General features: G+C 41.3%; 1 protein-coding gene across 2 annotated transcripts in view; it reads left to right on the top strand.

Moving 5' to 3' along the window:
• The first annotated feature begins 5,633 nt into the window (after positions 1-5,633).
• ENTPD4 (ectonucleoside triphosphate diphosphohydrolase 4) overlaps positions 5,634-18,875 on the top strand; it is a 29,992-nt gene continuing 16,750 nt past the window's right edge. For both annotated transcript variants that reach the window (XM_070416598.1, XM_070416597.1), the window contains exons 1-7: positions 5,634-5,780; positions 9,128-9,249; positions 11,133-11,231; positions 13,000-13,197; positions 13,705-13,910; positions 17,352-17,502; positions 18,036-18,139. In XM_070416598.1, the coding sequence (XP_070272699.1) occupies positions 11,224-11,231; positions 13,000-13,197; positions 13,705-13,910; positions 17,352-17,502; positions 18,036-18,139 (667 nt within the window). In that variant the 5' untranslated portion in view covers positions 5,634-5,780; positions 9,128-9,249; positions 11,133-11,223. The remainder of the gene's footprint in view (positions 5,781-9,127; positions 9,250-11,132; positions 11,232-12,999; positions 13,198-13,704; positions 13,911-17,351; positions 17,503-18,035; positions 18,140-18,875) is intronic.

Raw genomic sequence — 18,875 nt, 5'->3', positions numbered from 1 at the left:
TGGTTTATTTCTAACATTATGCCATCGTGGTCTGAGAAGATGCTTTTTATGATTTCAATCTTCTTGAATTTGTGGAGACTTTGCTTGTGACCCAATATGTGGTCTATTTTTGAATATGTCCCATGAGCACCTGAGAGGAATGTATATTCCGCAGCTGTGGGGTGAAGTGTTCTGAAGATGTCAATTAAGTCCATCTGATCTAGTGAGTCATTTAGGATTGCTGTTTCTTTGCTGAGTTTTTGTCTAGCGGATTTATCCAGTGATGTTAGTGGTGTATTAAAGTCCCCTACTATGATTGTATTGTTGTCGATCTCTCCCCTGATACCTTCCAGGAGTTTTCTTATGTATGTGGGTGCTCCTGCATTGGGTGCATATATGTTTATCAGGGTTATATCCTCTTGTTGTATTGATCCCTTTAGTATTATGAAGTGGCCTTCCTTATCTCTGGTTATGGCCTTCACTTTGAGGTCTATTTTGTCGGATATAAGTATTGCTACCCCAGCTTTTTTTTCATTTCCATTTGCCTGAAAGATATTTTTCCATCCCTTCACTTTCAGTCTGTGTGAGTCCCTTCTAATGAGGTGGGTCTCTTGTAGACAGCAAATGTATGGGTCATGTTTTTTTATCCATTCAGCCACTCGATATCTTTTGATTGGACCATTTAGTCCATTTACATTTAAAGTTATTATTGAAAGGTACTTGTTTGTAGCCATTTCTATTTTTTTGTGGCTGCTTTCTTTCTGGGCTTTTTATTTCTTCTTTTTACACCAGTCCCTTTAGCATTTCTTGCATTGCTGGCTTGGTGGTGATGAACTCCCTTAGCCTTTTTTTGTCTGTGAAGCTTCTTATTTCCCCTTCAATTTTGAATGATAGCCTTGCTGGATAGAGTATTCTTGGATTCAGTCCTTTGCTTTGCATCACTTTGTAGATTTCCGTCCATTCTTTTCTGGCCTGATGTGTTTCTGTTGAGAAATCGTTTGATAATCTGATGGGGGACCCTTTGTAGGTAACTCTCTGTTTCTCTCTTGCAGCCTTTAAGATTCTCTCTTTGTCTTGTACATTTGCCATCGTTATTATGACGTGTCTTGGTGTCGGTCTTTTGGGGTTCATCTTGCCTGGGACTCTCTGTATTTGTGTAACTTTTTTCTTCCCCATATCTGGGAAGTTTTCTGTCATTATTTCTTCAAATAGATTTTCTAATCCTTGCTGCTCTTCTTGTCCTTCTTGCAGCCCTATTATGCGTATGTTACTTCGTTTCATGTTGTCCTGAAGCTCCCTTAGGCTCTCCTCCTGTTTTTTAATTCTTTTCTCCAGTTGCTGTTCAGATTGAGCTTGTTTCTCTGCCTTATCTTCTAACTCACTAATTCGGTCTTCTGCTTCTTCTAGTCTGCTGTTGAAACTTTCCATGGTGTTTTTGATTGTAGCTATATCACTTTTCATTTCTTCCTGATTCTTGCATAGGTTGTTGATTTTCTCATCCATCCGGTGAATGAATTGTACAACCATCATTCTGAATTCTTTTTCTGTCATGTTGCACGCTTCAGCTTCATTAATTTCCTTTCTTGGTGATTCTTCATTGTCTTTCCTCTGGGTATTGTGTCGTCTCTTCATTCTGATTATCTCCTGATGGTTCAAAGGTTGAGTTGCGTGGGCCTGGGCCGTGCGCAGTGGGAGCCTCCCATCACCCTAGTGTCACTGAAGAGCTCTGACACTAAGATGTGTGGTTGTTGTTGGTTGGTGGGAACCAGGCTCGCTCTGTGTCAGTGTTGCCAACACTCAATGTGGCCTCGCGTGTGCCCTTAGAATTAGGGACCCTGCCTGCACTGTGCTGAAATAGAGGCCCCCCTGACGCGTGTTTAGCACCAGAGCAGAGCCCCCTAGCTTGCGCCAGGAGTCAGAGTTCCCCAAGAGTTCAGTATCAGAGTCTCTGTTGCTTCGCGCAACCTCACCTTGAGAATCAGGGTCCCTGTGTGCCCTTGCACCAGGAATTGGATTCACTGGCTCTTAGTATGAATGCACAGGAAATCAGGATCTCAGGCGCAGGTGATAAGAAACACAGTCAAGTCACTGGTGCTTGGTGCTGCCTCCTGCCCTGAGAAACGGGGTTTCTGGGCCTGTGCTAGGCGGACAAACTCCCGTTCGCGCGATTGCTCCCAGCCCAGGGCTCTGATGCCAGCAGTGCGCGCAGGATTAGTTCCTGGTGCTGTGCGCGTTTTTGCTCCCAGCCCAGGGCTCTGATGCCAGCAGTGCGCGCAGGATTAGTTCCTGGTGCTGTGCGCGTTTTTGCTCCCAGCCCAGGGCTCTGATGCCAGCAGTGCACGCAGGATTAGTTCCTGGTGCTGTGCGCGTTTTTGCTCCCAGCCCAGGGCTCTGATGCCAGCAGTGCGCACAGGATTAGTTCCTGGTGCTGTGCGCGTTTTTGCTCCCAGCCCAGGGCTCTGAAGCCCGAAGTGCGCATAGGATCAGTTCTAAGGTGCTCGCGCACTTTCAGGCCAAAGTTTCTGCAGCGCTGAGGCCCCGGCAAGGGGTAGGTCTATCAGTTAGTTACTCTGGCACTGCCCGCGATCCTGGGGGAAGGGGGGATGGGCTCCGCTACTCACGGATCTGCAGCAGGGATCTCCGAACTTTCCGTGTCTGCAGGTCTGTAGCTGTGGTCACAGGTCTCTGTCCCCAGTGGCTGCAGGGTCCTGGTATGCGTCTGAGATCAGACTGGGTGGTGCTGAGGCCAGGATCCTAGTCTCAAGCAGCTCTGTTTCCCAAGATGGCGTGGTCGCTGTGCCTCTGCTGGCCGCCCAGGAGTGTCCGCCCCTCCGTGGAGGGGCGCAGGCCTCCTCTGGGCTCCCGCAGTCGCGCCGCCCGCAAGTCGCCGCCTCCGGGTTAGTAGCCGCTGGGTTAGTAGCCGATCTCTGGATGCCGATAACCGCCTCCCAAGATGGCGCGGTCTCGCCGCTGCGCTGGCGCCCAGGGGGAAGTTTCAGCCTCAATCTCTAACCATCCGCATTTTTCAGGAGTTCTCTGTCTTTCCTGGCTGCAGACTGTCTCTCAGCTGAACCTCCCCAGCTTGATCGGGCTGGTTGTTACCCGTTTCAGCTGCTCGCCCCTATCTGCTCCGGGACGAAGGACCAACACGTCCGTCTAAGCCTCCGCCATTTTTTTTCCTTTTCTCTCTTTTATTCTTTATATTTGTTATTTATGTGTGTTTTTTCCTGATCAATCTCATTAGGAGTTTATCTATTTTATTAATATTTTCCAAGAACTAGCTTGTGGCTTGTTAATTTTGTCTTACTTTTTAAAATTATTTTCCTTTCTTCTACTCACTTTAGGTTTAATTTGCTTTTCTCATCCTAACTTATTAAGATGGAAACTTAGATAATTGATTTCAAACTTTTTTCTTTACTAAAATACACTATAAATCTATAAATTTCTTGGTAAGTACTGCTGTAGCTGCATTCTATCATTTCATGAACTTTTATGTATTTCATTATCATTCTATTTGAAATGTTTTCTGATGCTCTTAGAATTGTGCCTGGCATAAAGTACTAAGTGGTATCTCTTATTAGCTTAATTTTTGTCTCTCTTGTTAATAAGTGAGAATAAATTGGTGGATCACTCTGACAGTTCTATTCCTTCTGAGCCTCTGCTGCTTCCACTGCCTGAAGCAATACTCCATATAGGCCCAAGATACATCCTTCTTCTAGTTAATTTCTATTCATCTTGAAGGTGTGACCTCAAATATGACCTCCTCAACATAGCCTTCCTTGATGACCCAGACTGAGATGGTCCTCTCACATACTGGGTTGAACAGTGTCGTCCCCCCGCCCCACCCCCAAAGTTCATGTCCACCCAGAACCTGTAAATGTGACCTTATTTAGAAATAGGGTCTTTGTAGATGCAATTACATTAAGAAGAGATTATACTGGTTTAGAGTGAGCCCTAAATTCAACATGACTGGTGTCCTTGTAAGAAGAGGGAAATTTGGACATAGACACACACAGGTGAACACCATGTGACAAGAGAGGCAGAGACTGGAGTGATGCATCTACACACTGAGGAACACCAACGATTGCCACCAACTACCAGAATCTAAACATCCTCCCCTAGAGCCTTCCAAGAAAGCATGGCCCTGCCAACACCTTGACTTCAGACTTCTAGCATCCAGAACTGTGAAAGAATACATTTCTGTCATCTAGATACCCATTTTGGGGTAGTTTGTTACAGCAGACCTAGAAAACTAATTCACCATGCAACATGTTTTCATACTTTTTTATTCTTTCTTTCCTAGCTCTTAGTAAACAATTATTACATATGAATTATCAGGAAATAGGGATGGTGCAATAGTATTAGTCTGGCATTTTTGTGGAGGCCTCCTTAATAGAGACGGTCATAATCTAAACCAGTATCTCAAATGGTAAGGACTTTAAAGGGCACGTAATTTTGAGGGATCGTGTCAGTGGCCAATTACTTCAGCTTCTCAGAGCCTTAGGCACATGTCACAGAGGTTTCTAATGTGTAAGTTATCCAAACAGGTCTTTTTTTTTTTTTTAAAATAGTAACAGATTGCCATAGAAGGACCCTGAAGTAAGAGTCAGAACCACTGGTTCTGCTTCCCCCTTTGCCTCCAGGGGATCCTGAGCAAGTTCCTTAACAGTAAAAGGAGATTGTTTGGACTAGACAGTTCCTGCGGCTCCTTTGGCTGGAACATTCTGTGGTTTTATGATTGTAATGAGGAGCGATGGTAAAAAAGACAGTATTTGGTTCTAAAGCACAAGGTTCCTGGTCACTGCTGGTCTTCTTCCATGAAGAGTATCTATATCCAGGGATGAAACATTAACACAAGATGACGACCCAATCTGATGCTTAAAATGTGTAACTACTGGTTCTGTCCAAGCTTGTTTGACTTGACGAAAGTAATGGAGTAGATGTTTCTAGGACTCTTATTTAAAAAAAAAAAATGTAGGTGGCTAGGCTGTCTAGTCACCTCCTTTTTCTGGAAAGCAGTTCATTCACCTGTAACAAAAGACGGGGAGGTTAGAAGCCACGATCTCTTCCAGCTCTGTGACTTCCAGGCAGGTTTTGTCAAGAGGGGCCTTGAGCTAAGTGTCAGGTCATGGGTCAACCTCAGGAGCCGGTGCTGTCCTCCTTTGCGTGTGTTGGGGCTGTCTGTCTCCCCCGGAATAAGCGATTATATGAGCAACTTTTGGCAAGAATGAAATCCTAACTCTGACTAATGACGTGGACATTAAGAAATTCACTGAATGAGTTTGCATCTTAGTTTCCCCATCTGTAAAATAGGGATAGCTACTGGTAAAGTTGTAAAAATGTCAAGAGTTGAGCAGAAATGCTTAGTTTTTGCTAGGGTTTCAAGTGTGATTTCCCATAATCCTTAGAAGCACAACGGAAAGATAACCTGCAGTGTCACAAGCACCACGTATCTCCCTGACAACCAGACACACTTCGACTGGTGGTAACGAAGCCAAGGTGCCGGCCACTTCCGGGACACCACTCTCACTTCCGGCACTCACTGCGCAGAGCCACGCCCTCACGCTGACGCAAGACAGCTCTGCACGTGACGCCAGTCCGCCCGGCGCAGACCCCGCCCCCCGGCGCGCGCGCTCCCGGCGCGGCGTGACGCACCGCGGGCGAGGCCGGCCGGCGGTGTGGCTCCCGGGAAGCCGGGAGCGCGTGCCCGCTGCCGCCTCTCGGTGGTGGCCGTGATGCGCTTCGCTCACGGCTCCCCGCCCCTGGGAGTCCCGGCCGCCGAGTCAGGCGCTGCAGCACGGGTGAGCGGCCTTCGCGGCGCGGACGGTGGGAGGGCGGCCGGCCGGGGCCGAGACAGTTGGACCGTGCGGTTCGGCGGGGCGACGAGGGCCCTGGACCCCGGACGACCCCTCTGCCCGCGGGCCTCCCGGCTCCTGCGGTCGGTCTTCTCTGGGTCCAAGCCGCCCCCGCCGCCCGGCCACATCCGGGCGCCCGGGCCGTCAGTGCCCGTGACCCAGGGCGGCAGGTGCTGACCCCCGGCCCCTGGAGGAGAAGCCTGGCCGTCGCGCTGTCGCGCGGCTCCGGTGACCGCGCTGGGTCTTCCCTCTTCCACGTAGCGGGGGCGGATCCGGGCCCACTGCGGGGGGACCCGGCCCGGGAGAAGGGACGCTGCGCCGAAGACCCAGGGGTTCTCGCCTGGCGCCTTGTCATTACATTTACAGTCACGTTCAGTATCGTTTTTGCTCTTATTAAATTTCATGCTTTAGCTCTCCCCTTGGAAAAAGATGGAACTAATTGCGCGATAAAGTCTTGATGAGAGCACTGCTTCTCAGACCTAAGTGATGCGTGGACACCTTTTAAAGGAACAGTTCTCTTATTCTCCAGAACCCGGTTAGATGCACACTGGTGCGGAGCGTTTTCAGAGAACCTTTATCACTATCAGGAAAGGAAAAACATGCTTTACCCTTCAGCACCTTCCGCGCTAAAAGATAAACCGGAGCTTATTAAAGAATTCTAAGTTAGTGACGCAAGTCCCTAGTTTAATTTCACTTTGCAGTTTTGACTGTGCCCTTCCTCGTGTAATGATAACACCTAATTCTCCAGCCTGGAAGAGACGGAAAAGACTCCTATTCTTTGTGTTATATTTGATGTCATCTTGTCTTTGTATCACGTTTGTTAATTGCTTGACACATGAGCAGAGTTAAAAAACGAAATACTAATTTGTCTAAGTAGTTCGGTTATGTCTGTGTTTACCTTAACATTAATTTACCACCTGTGTTTGTTGCTTACTGAATGTATGGTGTACCGTTTTCTAGCCTTAATAGGAATGCATGGTCTCAATCCTTGTGTACAGTCTAGAAAGAAGAAACAAAAAGAAAGTTCATCTGGGGAGTTATATATTTATTTATATTACATTATATGTGTATTTCCTATATATTTATTCCAGCATGTTTTTAAAAAAATGAACAAAGTTTCAGAATGTGGGAAAACAAGAGAAAGTGCAACAGATTAAATCTTTGCAAAGAAAAATATTGACCTGTGCCTTGAAGGAAGTATGGTGTTGACAGCAGGTTGTAGTAGGAGGAAGTGACATTAAAAGGCCAGGGCAAGAATGAGAGAGACCCACCTCACTAGGGCAGAAAGATGTTATCTGTGGCCGAGGAAGAACAGGTTGTTGAAATAAGATGGGATCCGTTGGTGGAAAGTTGCTGTTGACCCCATGGGCTCCCGAAAGTTCTTGAGCTGATTATGTTTTGAAGGTAGTGTTTTACAGAGAGCTATTTCTGAAGGGGGCGCTCAGGGTGCAGGTAGAAGGTGAGCGACCTGCCTAGAGGCCTGTGATGTGTTCTGTGGTCATGTTTGATGTGTGGATTTTTTGAGGAAGAATTGATAGCACACAGATAAGTGAGAATCAAAGTTAAGAACCAGGTGATACCCCTGGTCAGTGGTGATGCCTCTCTTAGACTTGAAGAACTTGGAAGGTGCTATTAATTTGTGTCAAAAGATTGTGACCACAGACTCAGACTAAATGAGTTTATGATAACAGCCATCGGTGAGCTCAGGATGTGGAACTGAAACTTAGGAAAGTCAGACTTGCAGATTTGGGAAACAACGGAGGTGATTCAGAAAAAAAGTGTGACCAGAAAAAGATCTCTTAACATGGGGACAAAATTTTAAATTTAAAAATCAATGCTAAAGAAAATGTAGATGCTAATGCAACTCCATGCATTCTTCTTAAAACAAAGAATGAATCAAGTTGTTTTGATGTATTTTCCCCACAACTGAGTATCCTTCACTTCACCTTCCTTTCACTCTCACAAAAATTCTTCCTTGTAACCTCTAATATTCACATTATTCCTTTTTAAGCACCCTTCCTGTCATTTTCATTTTTCACCACAGGAACCATTTCACTTTACAATTGATGTATATGGTTTTCACTGTTGTTTTGTTGTGGTTTTTTTGTTTTTTTTTCAGTGAGAGAGATGGGTTTCTCTGATGATAGGTCTAATATAATTTAGGCATTTTTATGTAATACTAGAGGACTGGTGCACAAATTCGTGCACCAGTGGGGTCCCTCTGCCTAGCCTGTGGGATTGGGCCGAAACCGGCTCTCCAGCATCACCCGAGGGGTCCCTGATTGTGAGAGGGCGCAGGCCAGGCCGAGGGACCCCACCGATGCATGATCGGGCCTGGAGAGGAACACAGGAGGTTGGCCAGTCGGGGAGGGACCATAAGAGGGCTCCAGGGCGTGTCCGGCCCGTCTCACTCAGTCCCGATCAGCCGGACCCCAGCAGCAAGCTAACCTACTGGTCAGAGCATCTGCCCCCCTGGTGGTCAGTGCGCATCATAGCGACTGGTCAACCAGTCGACTGCCCTCTGGTGGTCAGTGCACATCATACCTTGTGGTTGAGGGGCCTTAGCATATCATTAGCATATTACGTTTTGATTGATTCAATGGCCAACTGGTTGACCAGACACTTAGTATATTAGGCTTTTATTACATAGAGAATTAGTAAGACTTTGCCTCCCTAAACTTTGGTGCCAAGATTCTTAGCTGCAAAAACAATGGGAGTTTACATGTTAAGATCAGCTTACCATATTGTTGATTGCTAGGTAATATTCAGCCATACTTTTGTCCTAAATAATAGTAATTACATCAGCAACTTATAAGCTGTCCTATTTTCTTTTTGTCTTTAAACACAAGTTTTGTAACATAGAAAAATACCTATTTATCCTTTTTTTAAAAATCCTCACATCTCGAAAATAAGTCCTAAGACAAACACTAGATTAAATAACATTTACTAAATTTGCTATGATCATTCTAAAAATGTATTCTTTATTCTCCCCCATCCAAAGTTGGCCTCTGACTCAGGAAGTGGTTCCTGTTTACCAGCCTTCCTTGTGGTCTTCTCTGAACTCTGTTAGTCTGAATAATTTAACTTTGCCTTCTGTTGTACTCTTAATTATTTCCTGGGTGCTAGTATTATCTCTGTAACCAGTCTGCAAACTCCTTGAAACTCGAGTCAGGTTTGTTATTCCCGAGTGCCCTTTATGGTACGCATCATTGAATCATTCAAGGCCTTCCTTCCCCCAAGGACCTTGACTTTAGGCTGTTAACTAAAGCATTTTTTTTTTTTTTTTTCTTTAGTTCAACTATCACAAAAAAATGTTTAGATCAGAATTCCTGTGTCATGAAGAGTTTTTAAGCTAGGCTTTCTTGATCTACCAAGAAGAGGATTTGATGCTGGAAACGGAAGATATCAGTCAAAGGTAGCTTGTTTAAATAGTTCTGTTGTGTTTTTTTAATGATAAAATTAATATGTGCCCTTTTAAAACTATAGTTAAGCCTAAGGAAAAAAATAAAGATGATCCATTTCTCACTACTCAGAATTAACTAACCACTGTTAACATTTTGGTTTTTCTCCTTCCATTTTGCCCTCTCTTATGCATGGTGTGTTTTTTTCACTGAAATATCATGGACATCTTTTCCATGACAATAAATATGGATCTGCACGATCACCTTTAATAGCCACATTGTATTCTGTTTCATAAATGGACCATGTTTAACTTAACCCACCCCCTGTAATACACATTAGTTTAGAAACAATGTTTTGCTATTATGCACAATACTATGATGGGTACATAGTTTTACCCTGTTGTTTTCTAAGTATGAATTTCTGGATGTGTGATGGGTTGTGCAGAGGGTAAGCATACTAAAAATTGCCATATCTGTTAACCAGTATGCCCTCAGAAGGTTAGTACCTTCTTAGTCCTCCCCAGCAGCATTCATGACGTTTCTCGCTCCCCTTTGTTATAAAGTATCCTTAGATGTTAATTTCTGTCAATCTGATAGTGGTAAAGTTTTGGTTTTTATTTATTTATATTTATCTAAATACTAATGAAGTTATTTTTATCAACCATTTGTATTTCTTAGTTCATTAATTTCCAATTATCCTTGTTCACTTGTTCCTGTATTTCTCTTATGTATTTATGTTATGAACTTTTTATATGTAAGGGATGTTTACCTTTTGTCATGTATGGTATAAGTAATTTTCCCAAGCCTTATGTGTTTGGGAATGGATTTTTTATTTTTAAACATACAGAAGTCTTAAACTCATGTGTAGATATATTTTCTTTCATTCATGGTTTAAGACATTGATATTGTAGAAAAGCCTTACCCATTCCAAGATTATGTAATATTACATTTTAATGGATGTTTAAAATATTGAGATCTTTGAGCCACTGGAATTCTAATAAAGGTATATTGTAGTAATTTCACTATAGTCAAATGCTAAAAGGTAGCTATTTTACAAAAACAGTAAAATTCATTTAAACACCTAGGTAATTGACATATTTTTCCTTTTTTTGTGTAAAATTTTAAACCATTAATATTGTTTGTCCTAAGTTTTGGGTCTATGGTACAATGTGGACACCTATTAAAACCTGAACTAATTAAAGTGATTTTTAACTTTGTCAGGTAGGCCTTACTAACACTGTGTATGGGGGGTGCGGGGGGTGGGGGGGGAAGGGGTCCCTCTCCTGCATTAGAAATTTAAGGACTGGATCCATGTCTGACTCATCTTTGCATCTCCCATTCCCAGCCATCCGTGACACAAGCAATGGTTGTTCTTCACTTGTGTGATAGGCACTGGTCACTGGAGAAACAGAAGAATAAGTGGCTGTCACTGCCAAGGGGCTTGCCCTGAGATGAGAAAGTCAGCCAGCCACAAGTCTAATACTGCAGCCCACTGCTGTGATGAGCAAATACTCTGGGGATATGAGGATTGGGGAAGTCCTCACAGAGGAATCATGCTTGACTTGTGTCACTAGGATTACATTGGGCCCCAAAACGTCATTCTACAAATGCAGAGGAATGCAGGACATTTCAGTGACTTGCAGCTTGTGTTTAAGATGGCTGGAGCATAGGGTACATATCCGTCTATCTGTCAGGGGATAAGACTAGAAAGATAGACAGGAACTAGATTAGTGCTAATGCAGAAGCTACACGCTCAGAATAAACCCTTCTTAACAGCTTCAGTGCACAGATCATGTACCAGATTATGTGTGGTGGGATTTAAACATACAGTTGAGAATGAACATTGATGTTTCTTGGATTATGCTATCTTGGTGATTTTTCTTACTTCCTGAAACAGGAGGGTTCTCATTCTGGGAGGACCTCGTTGTTGCTGTAATAGTGGTTGAAGACTAACTCCCAGAACATTATCTGACCTCTAACCTGTCAGCATGGGCAGGTGAGTGATGGTGCCTAATCACTGCAGTGGAAGCCCGAGATTTATGGTGCCACAGAAACAGATTTTGAGGGGGAGGAGGATATAAATCCTAAGTGAAAAGTATTCAAAGTTGTGCTGCACTTCTGTTTTATACCGTTGTTCTTTCAGGGCCCCATGGGCACCTGTCACAGAAAGAAAGTGATAATGCCAGGTGGATTCTGCAGGAGTTAATGTAGTTTATCATAAAGGGCATGTTATGCTGGAATCTGCAACGGGTTGTATTAAGCACAGGATAACTGTCTCTGAGCCTCGGAGGGGATGATAAACTCCATGCACTGGCCCAAGAACCTTCATGCAGGCTAGAAATTACAAATGGAAATTTCCATTGGGTTAGTAGGATACCTTACTCTTCTGTGAGTCCATGAAGCACTCTTTAGAGGGGAGAGTGTAGAAATTAATTGGAAAACAATAAAATTTATCCTAAAGTTAGAAAGTTTTTTTTTTAAGCCTAATGAAGCCTTTCATTCCTGACATAAACTGAGAAGTGTTTATTTGCAAAAATGTTTCAGGAATATTTCCAAAAACACAGGACATACATAGCTCATTTATTGACTTTGTTATGGGGATGTTTTTAAAGATATCATTTTCTCTCTTAATCTTCAGGAAGAGATTTGCCTTGGAATTCAGTGTTAGGAAAATCTTACTCCTTTTAAGATATTTATATTTTTGTAATCTAATTGGCAACATTATTGGCCATGAGGATGCTCAGCCACTGTTTAAGACCTACCTTATTACATGCATTCCTATGTACTAAATTGTCTTTTGGTTTCATCATCCTTAAACCTGATTGCGTTTTAGATTTATTTATGTTATTGAACTTATTCTTGTAAGCTGTCTCTAGTTTTTTGGAACAAAGCAGGGTACAGATAATCTGCATAATTCTCTCAAGAAAGGGGGGAAAACACAAGTGTCATAACCATCCATATTAATTCTCATTCATATAATTTTATAATACAGTCATTAACCGCTTAGTGACAAGGATACTATCTGAGAAATGCATCGTTAGGCAATTTCATCATTGTGCAATCACAGAGTGCACTTACACAAGCCTACATGGTATGTCCTACTATATACCTATCCTGTTGCTCCTAGACTACAAGCCTGTATGTCACTGTACAAAACAACACAAGATTAAATCAAGCACAAGATAAGATGATGCATTCAAGAGATGCGATAAGCAGGAGATATATGAGGCTGCTGTCTGCATAACATGAGATACTGTTTTACAGCAAACCTTTTTTATAAGTAGGAAGTACTCTCTAAAGTAACGATAAAAAATATAGTATGTAAATACATAAACCAGTAACAGTCATTTCTTATCATTATCAAGTATTATGTACTGTGCACAAATGTATGTGCTTCACTTTTATACGATTGGCAGCACAGTAGGTTTGTTTACACCAGCATCACCACAAACATGAGTAATGTGTTATTGCACTATGTCGTCATTAGGTGATGGGAATCTTTCAGCTCCATTAATCATCTTATGGGACCACTGTCATATATGCAGTCTGTCATTGACTGGAAAATCTTTATGCAGCACATGACTGTAATGAGTTATGTAGCAAAGTAGTAATATGGAAGGTGCTGGTATACAGATGCCTATCAGCAGGGAAGTCAGGGCAGCTCAAACTGAATGTCTTGTTTTGGATCAGTTTAGGTGAAGGGAGTCCTCTTTGGAGCAGGTTGCTTTAAAATCTGTTTTGTTTTGGTTTTTTTGGAATTTCAGACTTGGCATCTCCTGTCTTTTTCCTGCTTCCTGGCATTTTAGCATCTCTCCAGTGGGATGTCCTCGAATTTTGAATACCAATTTACGCCAAATTGTTGTTATTAGTATTCTGGCTGCTGCTGTTTCACTTTTATACTTTTCTGTTGTCATAATCCGAAATAAATATGGGCGACTATCCAGAGACAAAAAGTTTCAAAGGTAAGAGAATACAAACCATTTATTTTCTAGATGGGATGCCATACCTTCATTTCATGGCTTCAAGACTTTGGGATTAGGTGGCATTTAAGGAGCCTGTAGCTGTAGGAAACAGATGCTGCACTGAATACAGCATGGCATGAAAAATTAAACTGTCTGAAACTGTTTAATCATTAACCACCAAATCCTCCTCATAAGAGGATTTAACATAAGCTTCTGTGATATCTTTTAAGCTGATTTTTCAGTTAATATTGATAGTTGGGAAGTAATTTTACTTTTCAGAGCTTGTTTGAACTTCTTTAAAGGAATAATGAGTGTATCTGATTTAGATTATCTCTTTCACTGTCACTTGTTTTGTTTTCCTTTGATCATTTGTCAGTTGTAAAAATGTTATATTGGTGTCACCGCACTTAGAAATCACCGACTTGGTGTTTGTTTATTGCACTTGCTCCTTTAGGTTTAGAATGATACTCTCTGTCTCAAAAGTATATGTTTGTTGTTCTAAACTAGGTACTTGGCACGAGTTACTGACATTGAAGCTACAGATACCAATAACCCCAATGTGAACTATGGTATCGTGGTGGACTGTGGTAGCAGTGGGTCTCGAATATTTGTCTATTGCTGGCCCAGGCATAATGGCAATCCTCATGACCTGTTGGATATCAGACAAATGAGGGATAAAAACCGAAAGCCAGTGGTTATGAAAATAAAACCAGGTATGTAAGTGATAAATATCTGACTGATATCCAGGTTCTGTCCTTTCATTCTCTGTGATGTTTCACATTTTTTCTTTTCTCTCATAGCAGGACCCAGTTGTTCTCCTTGTTTTACTTTTTTCACTTCCTTCATTTTTTTCTATCCTTCTTGCATAAGGCGACTAACACCTTAATAAAATATCCAAACACCATGTCTTTCTTACGTCTTCTGCAGCATTTACCTTATTCATGGTGTCTACTCAAATGTTTGCTAATTGACATTAATTGTGGAAGGATTTCTTTTTTCCTATTCGGTAGCCATTGGTCTCGCTCCTTAATGACAAGGCAATTTCAGATAACTCATAAAAATATGTACTCAAAATAATACATTAGTATATGTTTGTCATTTTAAAAATTGCTGCCCCAGTGTATTTCTAATTATCTAGATTATTTAATAAGGATGACCATAAAACTTAGAAGAGCTGGATTTCATTATGTCCAGTTTTTGTTTTTATAATTCCTCACCCGAGGATAATTTTTCCATTATTTTGTGGGGGTTTTTTTAAGAGAAGGGAGTGGGGAGTGGGGGAAACACTGAGAGACACATCAATTGGTTGCTGCACACACCCCAACCAAGGCCAGGAATCAAACCTGTAACCCAGGTACATGCCCTTGCCCAGCAATCAAATTCGAGAGAGACCCTTCAGTTCATGGCCAACGCTCTAACCACTGAGGATACCGGCCAGGAATATGTCCGGTTTTTAAAGATATACAATTTCTAAGTCAGTGAGTAATAGAAAAATTGAGATGTGCCCTCTCTGTTAGATAATTTACATAAGTAATTCTCAACCTTTTTTGTTGTTGTTATCTATATAATTTGCACAGGCAGCACACTTCTTCAGTAACATTAGGAATGGAAGGTGTCAGGACCTTGAAATAGGCATTTTATGTCTTGATAGTTGATAATCACTGATTTAAAACAGTGAACCAAAGACACTAGAGATTCACTACTTTAATTTCATCTTGTCAATTATGTTAGTCGTAAAATATTAAACCCAAACAACCCAAGGAATTTATTTTTAAAATATATTGAATGTTGACAAAAATAATTATCATAATCATCTCCTATTTCAAAAACAAGTGAAAAGGAGCTTCAGCTTTGTTTTTAACTTTTTATTTATTGATTTGAGAGAGAGAGACAGACAGACAGACAGACATTGGTTTATTGTTCCACTTACTAGTATTTATGCATTCATTGGTTGCTTCTTATATGTATCCTGACCAGAGATTGGACCTGCAACCTTGGTGTACCGGGACGAGGTTCTAACCAGCTGAGCTACCTGGCCAGGAAGGGACCTTCAATTGTAACATAATAGAATATCTGTCCTCATAAAATGGTAATTACATATACTGTAGAACCCTTGAGTCCTACTCATTCTCCATTGAATAATGCAGGCCCCACTTCCTTCTGTAGGCAACCCTCAGCACAAGTTATTGTCCCTTGATGTTTAGGCATTGGCACCAGCATAGTGCTCAGAAAATTCAAAATCTCTACTTCATTTTTCATGATAAAGAGAGGGAACTTAGCCCTAACCGGTTTGGCTCAGTGGATAGAACATCGGCCTGCGGACTCAAGGGTCCCGGGTTCGATTCCTGTCAAGGGCATGTACCTTGGTTGCGGGCACATCCCCAGTGGGGAGTGTGCAGGAGGCAGCTGATCGATGTTTCTCTCTCATCGATGTTTCTAACTATCCCTCTCCCTTCCTCTCTGTAAAAAAATCAATAAAATATATATTTTTTTAAAAAAGAAATAAAAAAGAGAGGGAACTTAATTTGAGTTCTTGTTGCAAGCATTATTTTGAATCAGAGTACATTTTTGTTAACAAAGATCATTTTTTCTCTAAGTCTTAGTGGATGACTTTTAATTTTTACTTTTCTATTTTGCACCCCTGAAATTTTTGTGTATTCCTAATCTAGAAACATTTTCAGGATTAAAGTAATATTGATCAATTGAAAAATTCACCAGGATTTTAAAAAACAAACTATATAGCACTTGTTATAGCTTGAAGTAGACCATCAAGAACCTTTTTATAGCTCTTCTGTATCTGGAAGCATGGTCTCTCATTTACAGCATTACAGCAACACTTATCTGTCTGGGTCTACAAATTCCTAGTCTGTGAAGTAAGGAATTTTTGGACTTCTAAAATTCCCCTCATCTTTAGTATTGTAGGTTCAGTGACAGGAATATTCACTACTTATGTATTCATTCAGCAAATATTTGCTGAGCACCTACTATTTTCTAGACACTGTTAGTGCTAAGAATATAAATTTGAACAAGACACAGTTTGTGCCCTTGAGAAACTTCCAGTTGAAATGAGACAAGCAAGTTAATAAGTAGGTAATTTTGATAAGTTAATGAATGCTTCGACTAGAGGTAAAGGTAAGCATAGACTGTAAAGAGAGCTCATCTTCAGGGATCTGCTGGTGAAGACTTCCATAGAGGAAGTAGCTCTGGATGAGGAGGAGTTAGCCAGATGAAAAGAAATGGGAAGTGGGTAGGGAGGCAAAGAGAAGGCTATTCCTGGTGGGGGTACAGTGGCCATAAAGCCAGAGTATGATGTAGAAATTTTATTCAATATAGTTGAAGCCAAATGGAAGGAATGTGGGAAGAGACAGGATGGGTGAGTATGCAGAGCAGGTTATGATGCCATTCTAGAGTTAAGCTTTATCTGGAGGGCATTGAGGAGCCCAAAGGATTTTAAGCCAGAAAGAGACCCCTTTTGCATAGGGAATGTCGGGGAATTTCAAGACTGGGCAGTAGGATATGTAGGCTGGCAGAGGGTGGGGGTATTCAGAAAAGATGAAGAGAAGTGAAAAAATGTGAGAGGAACCAAGGAGAGGCAATGCATGAAACCCACAATACATGTTGGGATGAGGGAGAGATATTTTATTTAGGATATCAGCTTGGGCCACTGGATGGCTAGTGATAGTGGTCACTGAGGCGGGTAACAGGCAGTAAGAGCAGGTTTATTGTTGAGTCCAGATTTGAGTTGTGAGCGGGTGGTGAGCCTTGTTCATTGGGCAGTAACCACACACTGACCTGCAGATTGGAGAAGAGATCTGATAGGAGAAATCTGTTGGTGATGCCAACCATGAGAGTGAGGGAAGTGGGGGCTCTTTCCCAAGGGCAGCGATGAGCTCCTGTGCAATCAACTCCAAGTGTTTGACACATATGCTCAGTTAGGTCTGTAATTTTTGATGAGTAAGAATAAGAGGATGTGGGACTGAACGTTTGGTACCATCATTTGAGGAAGAGAAACTGAAAGGTGTTGCCAGAGGGATAGGAAAAAACAAGGAAAGTATGGTGTATAGCTTGAATTTCTCTCAAATTAACCACATTGAAGAAGTATAACTTACTAGCTGAAATATCTGCTTGTTAACAGAGGTGTCCTTTTTCTGTAGGCATTTCAGAATTTGCTACCTCTCCAGAGAAAGCCAGTGATTACATTTCTCCGCTCCTCAACTTTGCTGCAGAGCATGTGCCACGGGCAAAACACAAAGAAACCCCTCTCTACATTCTTTGCACAGCTGGCATGAGGGTCCTTCCTGAAAGGTGAGAGCAGTCCAAGCCTGTGGTGGTGGTGGTGGTGGTGGTGGTGGTGGTGGTGGTGATGATGGTATATTTTCCTCCTCATTTCCCTCCTGTTGCTTTTCCTCTTCCTTTTCCTCCTCTTCCATTATCATCACCAAAAGGAAGACATTTAAATTTCTTTTTTGAAATATAGAATAGTGCCAGAACTATTTCCTAGCTAGAACTCACTATCTTTTAATATATTTATTTATGACTGTAATAGTAAACTATAAAGTTGTCATTTAAAAAATTGATTTTCTATATTATTAGTTTAAGGATTTGTAGTTTTATATTTAAGAATCACATAATATACACATGTGAAAATTCATTCATTGTTCCACTTGAAAATTCATTCCTAAAATAAACAATCTTTTCAATGAATTGCTTTGGTTTTAAACTATATAGGATATACCAGAGCAATAGTGTGTGTATAGGGGGGATCGGGGGGATCCTTTTTAAAAACAAAAATTCAGTATGTCATGTTTTGATATGTACAATTTTGGATTGTCTTACAGCCAGCAAAAAGCCATCTTGGAAGACCTTCTGACTGATATCCCTGTGCATTTTGACTTTCTGTTTTCTGACTCTCATGCAGAAGTAATTTCAGGGAAACAGGAAGGTTGGTATATTGGTCTTCACTTTGAAATTTAGGAAACTTGCTTTAAATCCTCCATTTCCCACTGTGTATACTTTATTAAGTTACTCCTAATATCTTAAAATTTGGAAAACCATAGCTTTGAAATATTATAATTTTTAAATGTTTAAATTCGTTTCTTACATAGCTGACCTTTATTATCCAAACATTAAGCCATTGCAAAAATAATTTATCTTCCCACATGTAGGAAATGAATTTTAAACTCCTTTTGATAGAAAAGTTTTGTGCTCCTTGCCTAAGATATACAGCTTTCTGGAATTACGATAATTACTGAGCTATTGAAGCCTTTTATTGATTTTCTCTCTAGGAAGGGAAAATTATTCTTGACTTTGATACACTGAGAAAATATTAGTTCGTTTTCAAAGAAATGATTTATTTGTAAATAAATGACAAGTCAGTGACATTATTTGATTAATAGCTTATTAGAAATGGAAATAAAAAACATTTATTTTAAAGTCATCTATCATTTTAGCAAATGCCTCCTCTATGAAAGACACTGTAGAGAATACAGAATTGGGTGAAAAATGGACATTGCCGTTGTTATGTTTACAAGCAAGAGAGGTACACAGTTAACTGCTAAATGAGTTACAGTTTTAGATACCTTAAGGAAGGTAAGGGAAAAAGATCATGGGAATTTGAAAGAGGAAGACTTTTTATTTCTAGCTAAGGGCATCATGGAGAAAATGGCATTTGAACTAAT

Source organism: Myotis yumanensis, unplaced genomic scaffold, assembly GCF_028538775.1.
Source record: "Myotis yumanensis isolate MYYU_CA2020_CCGP unplaced genomic scaffold, mMyoYum1.0.hap1 SCAF_5, whole genome shotgun sequence".
NCBI lineage: Eukaryota > Metazoa > Chordata > Mammalia > Chiroptera > Vespertilionidae > Myotis > Myotis yumanensis.
This window is presented reverse-complemented; position numbering and strand designations above follow the sequence as displayed.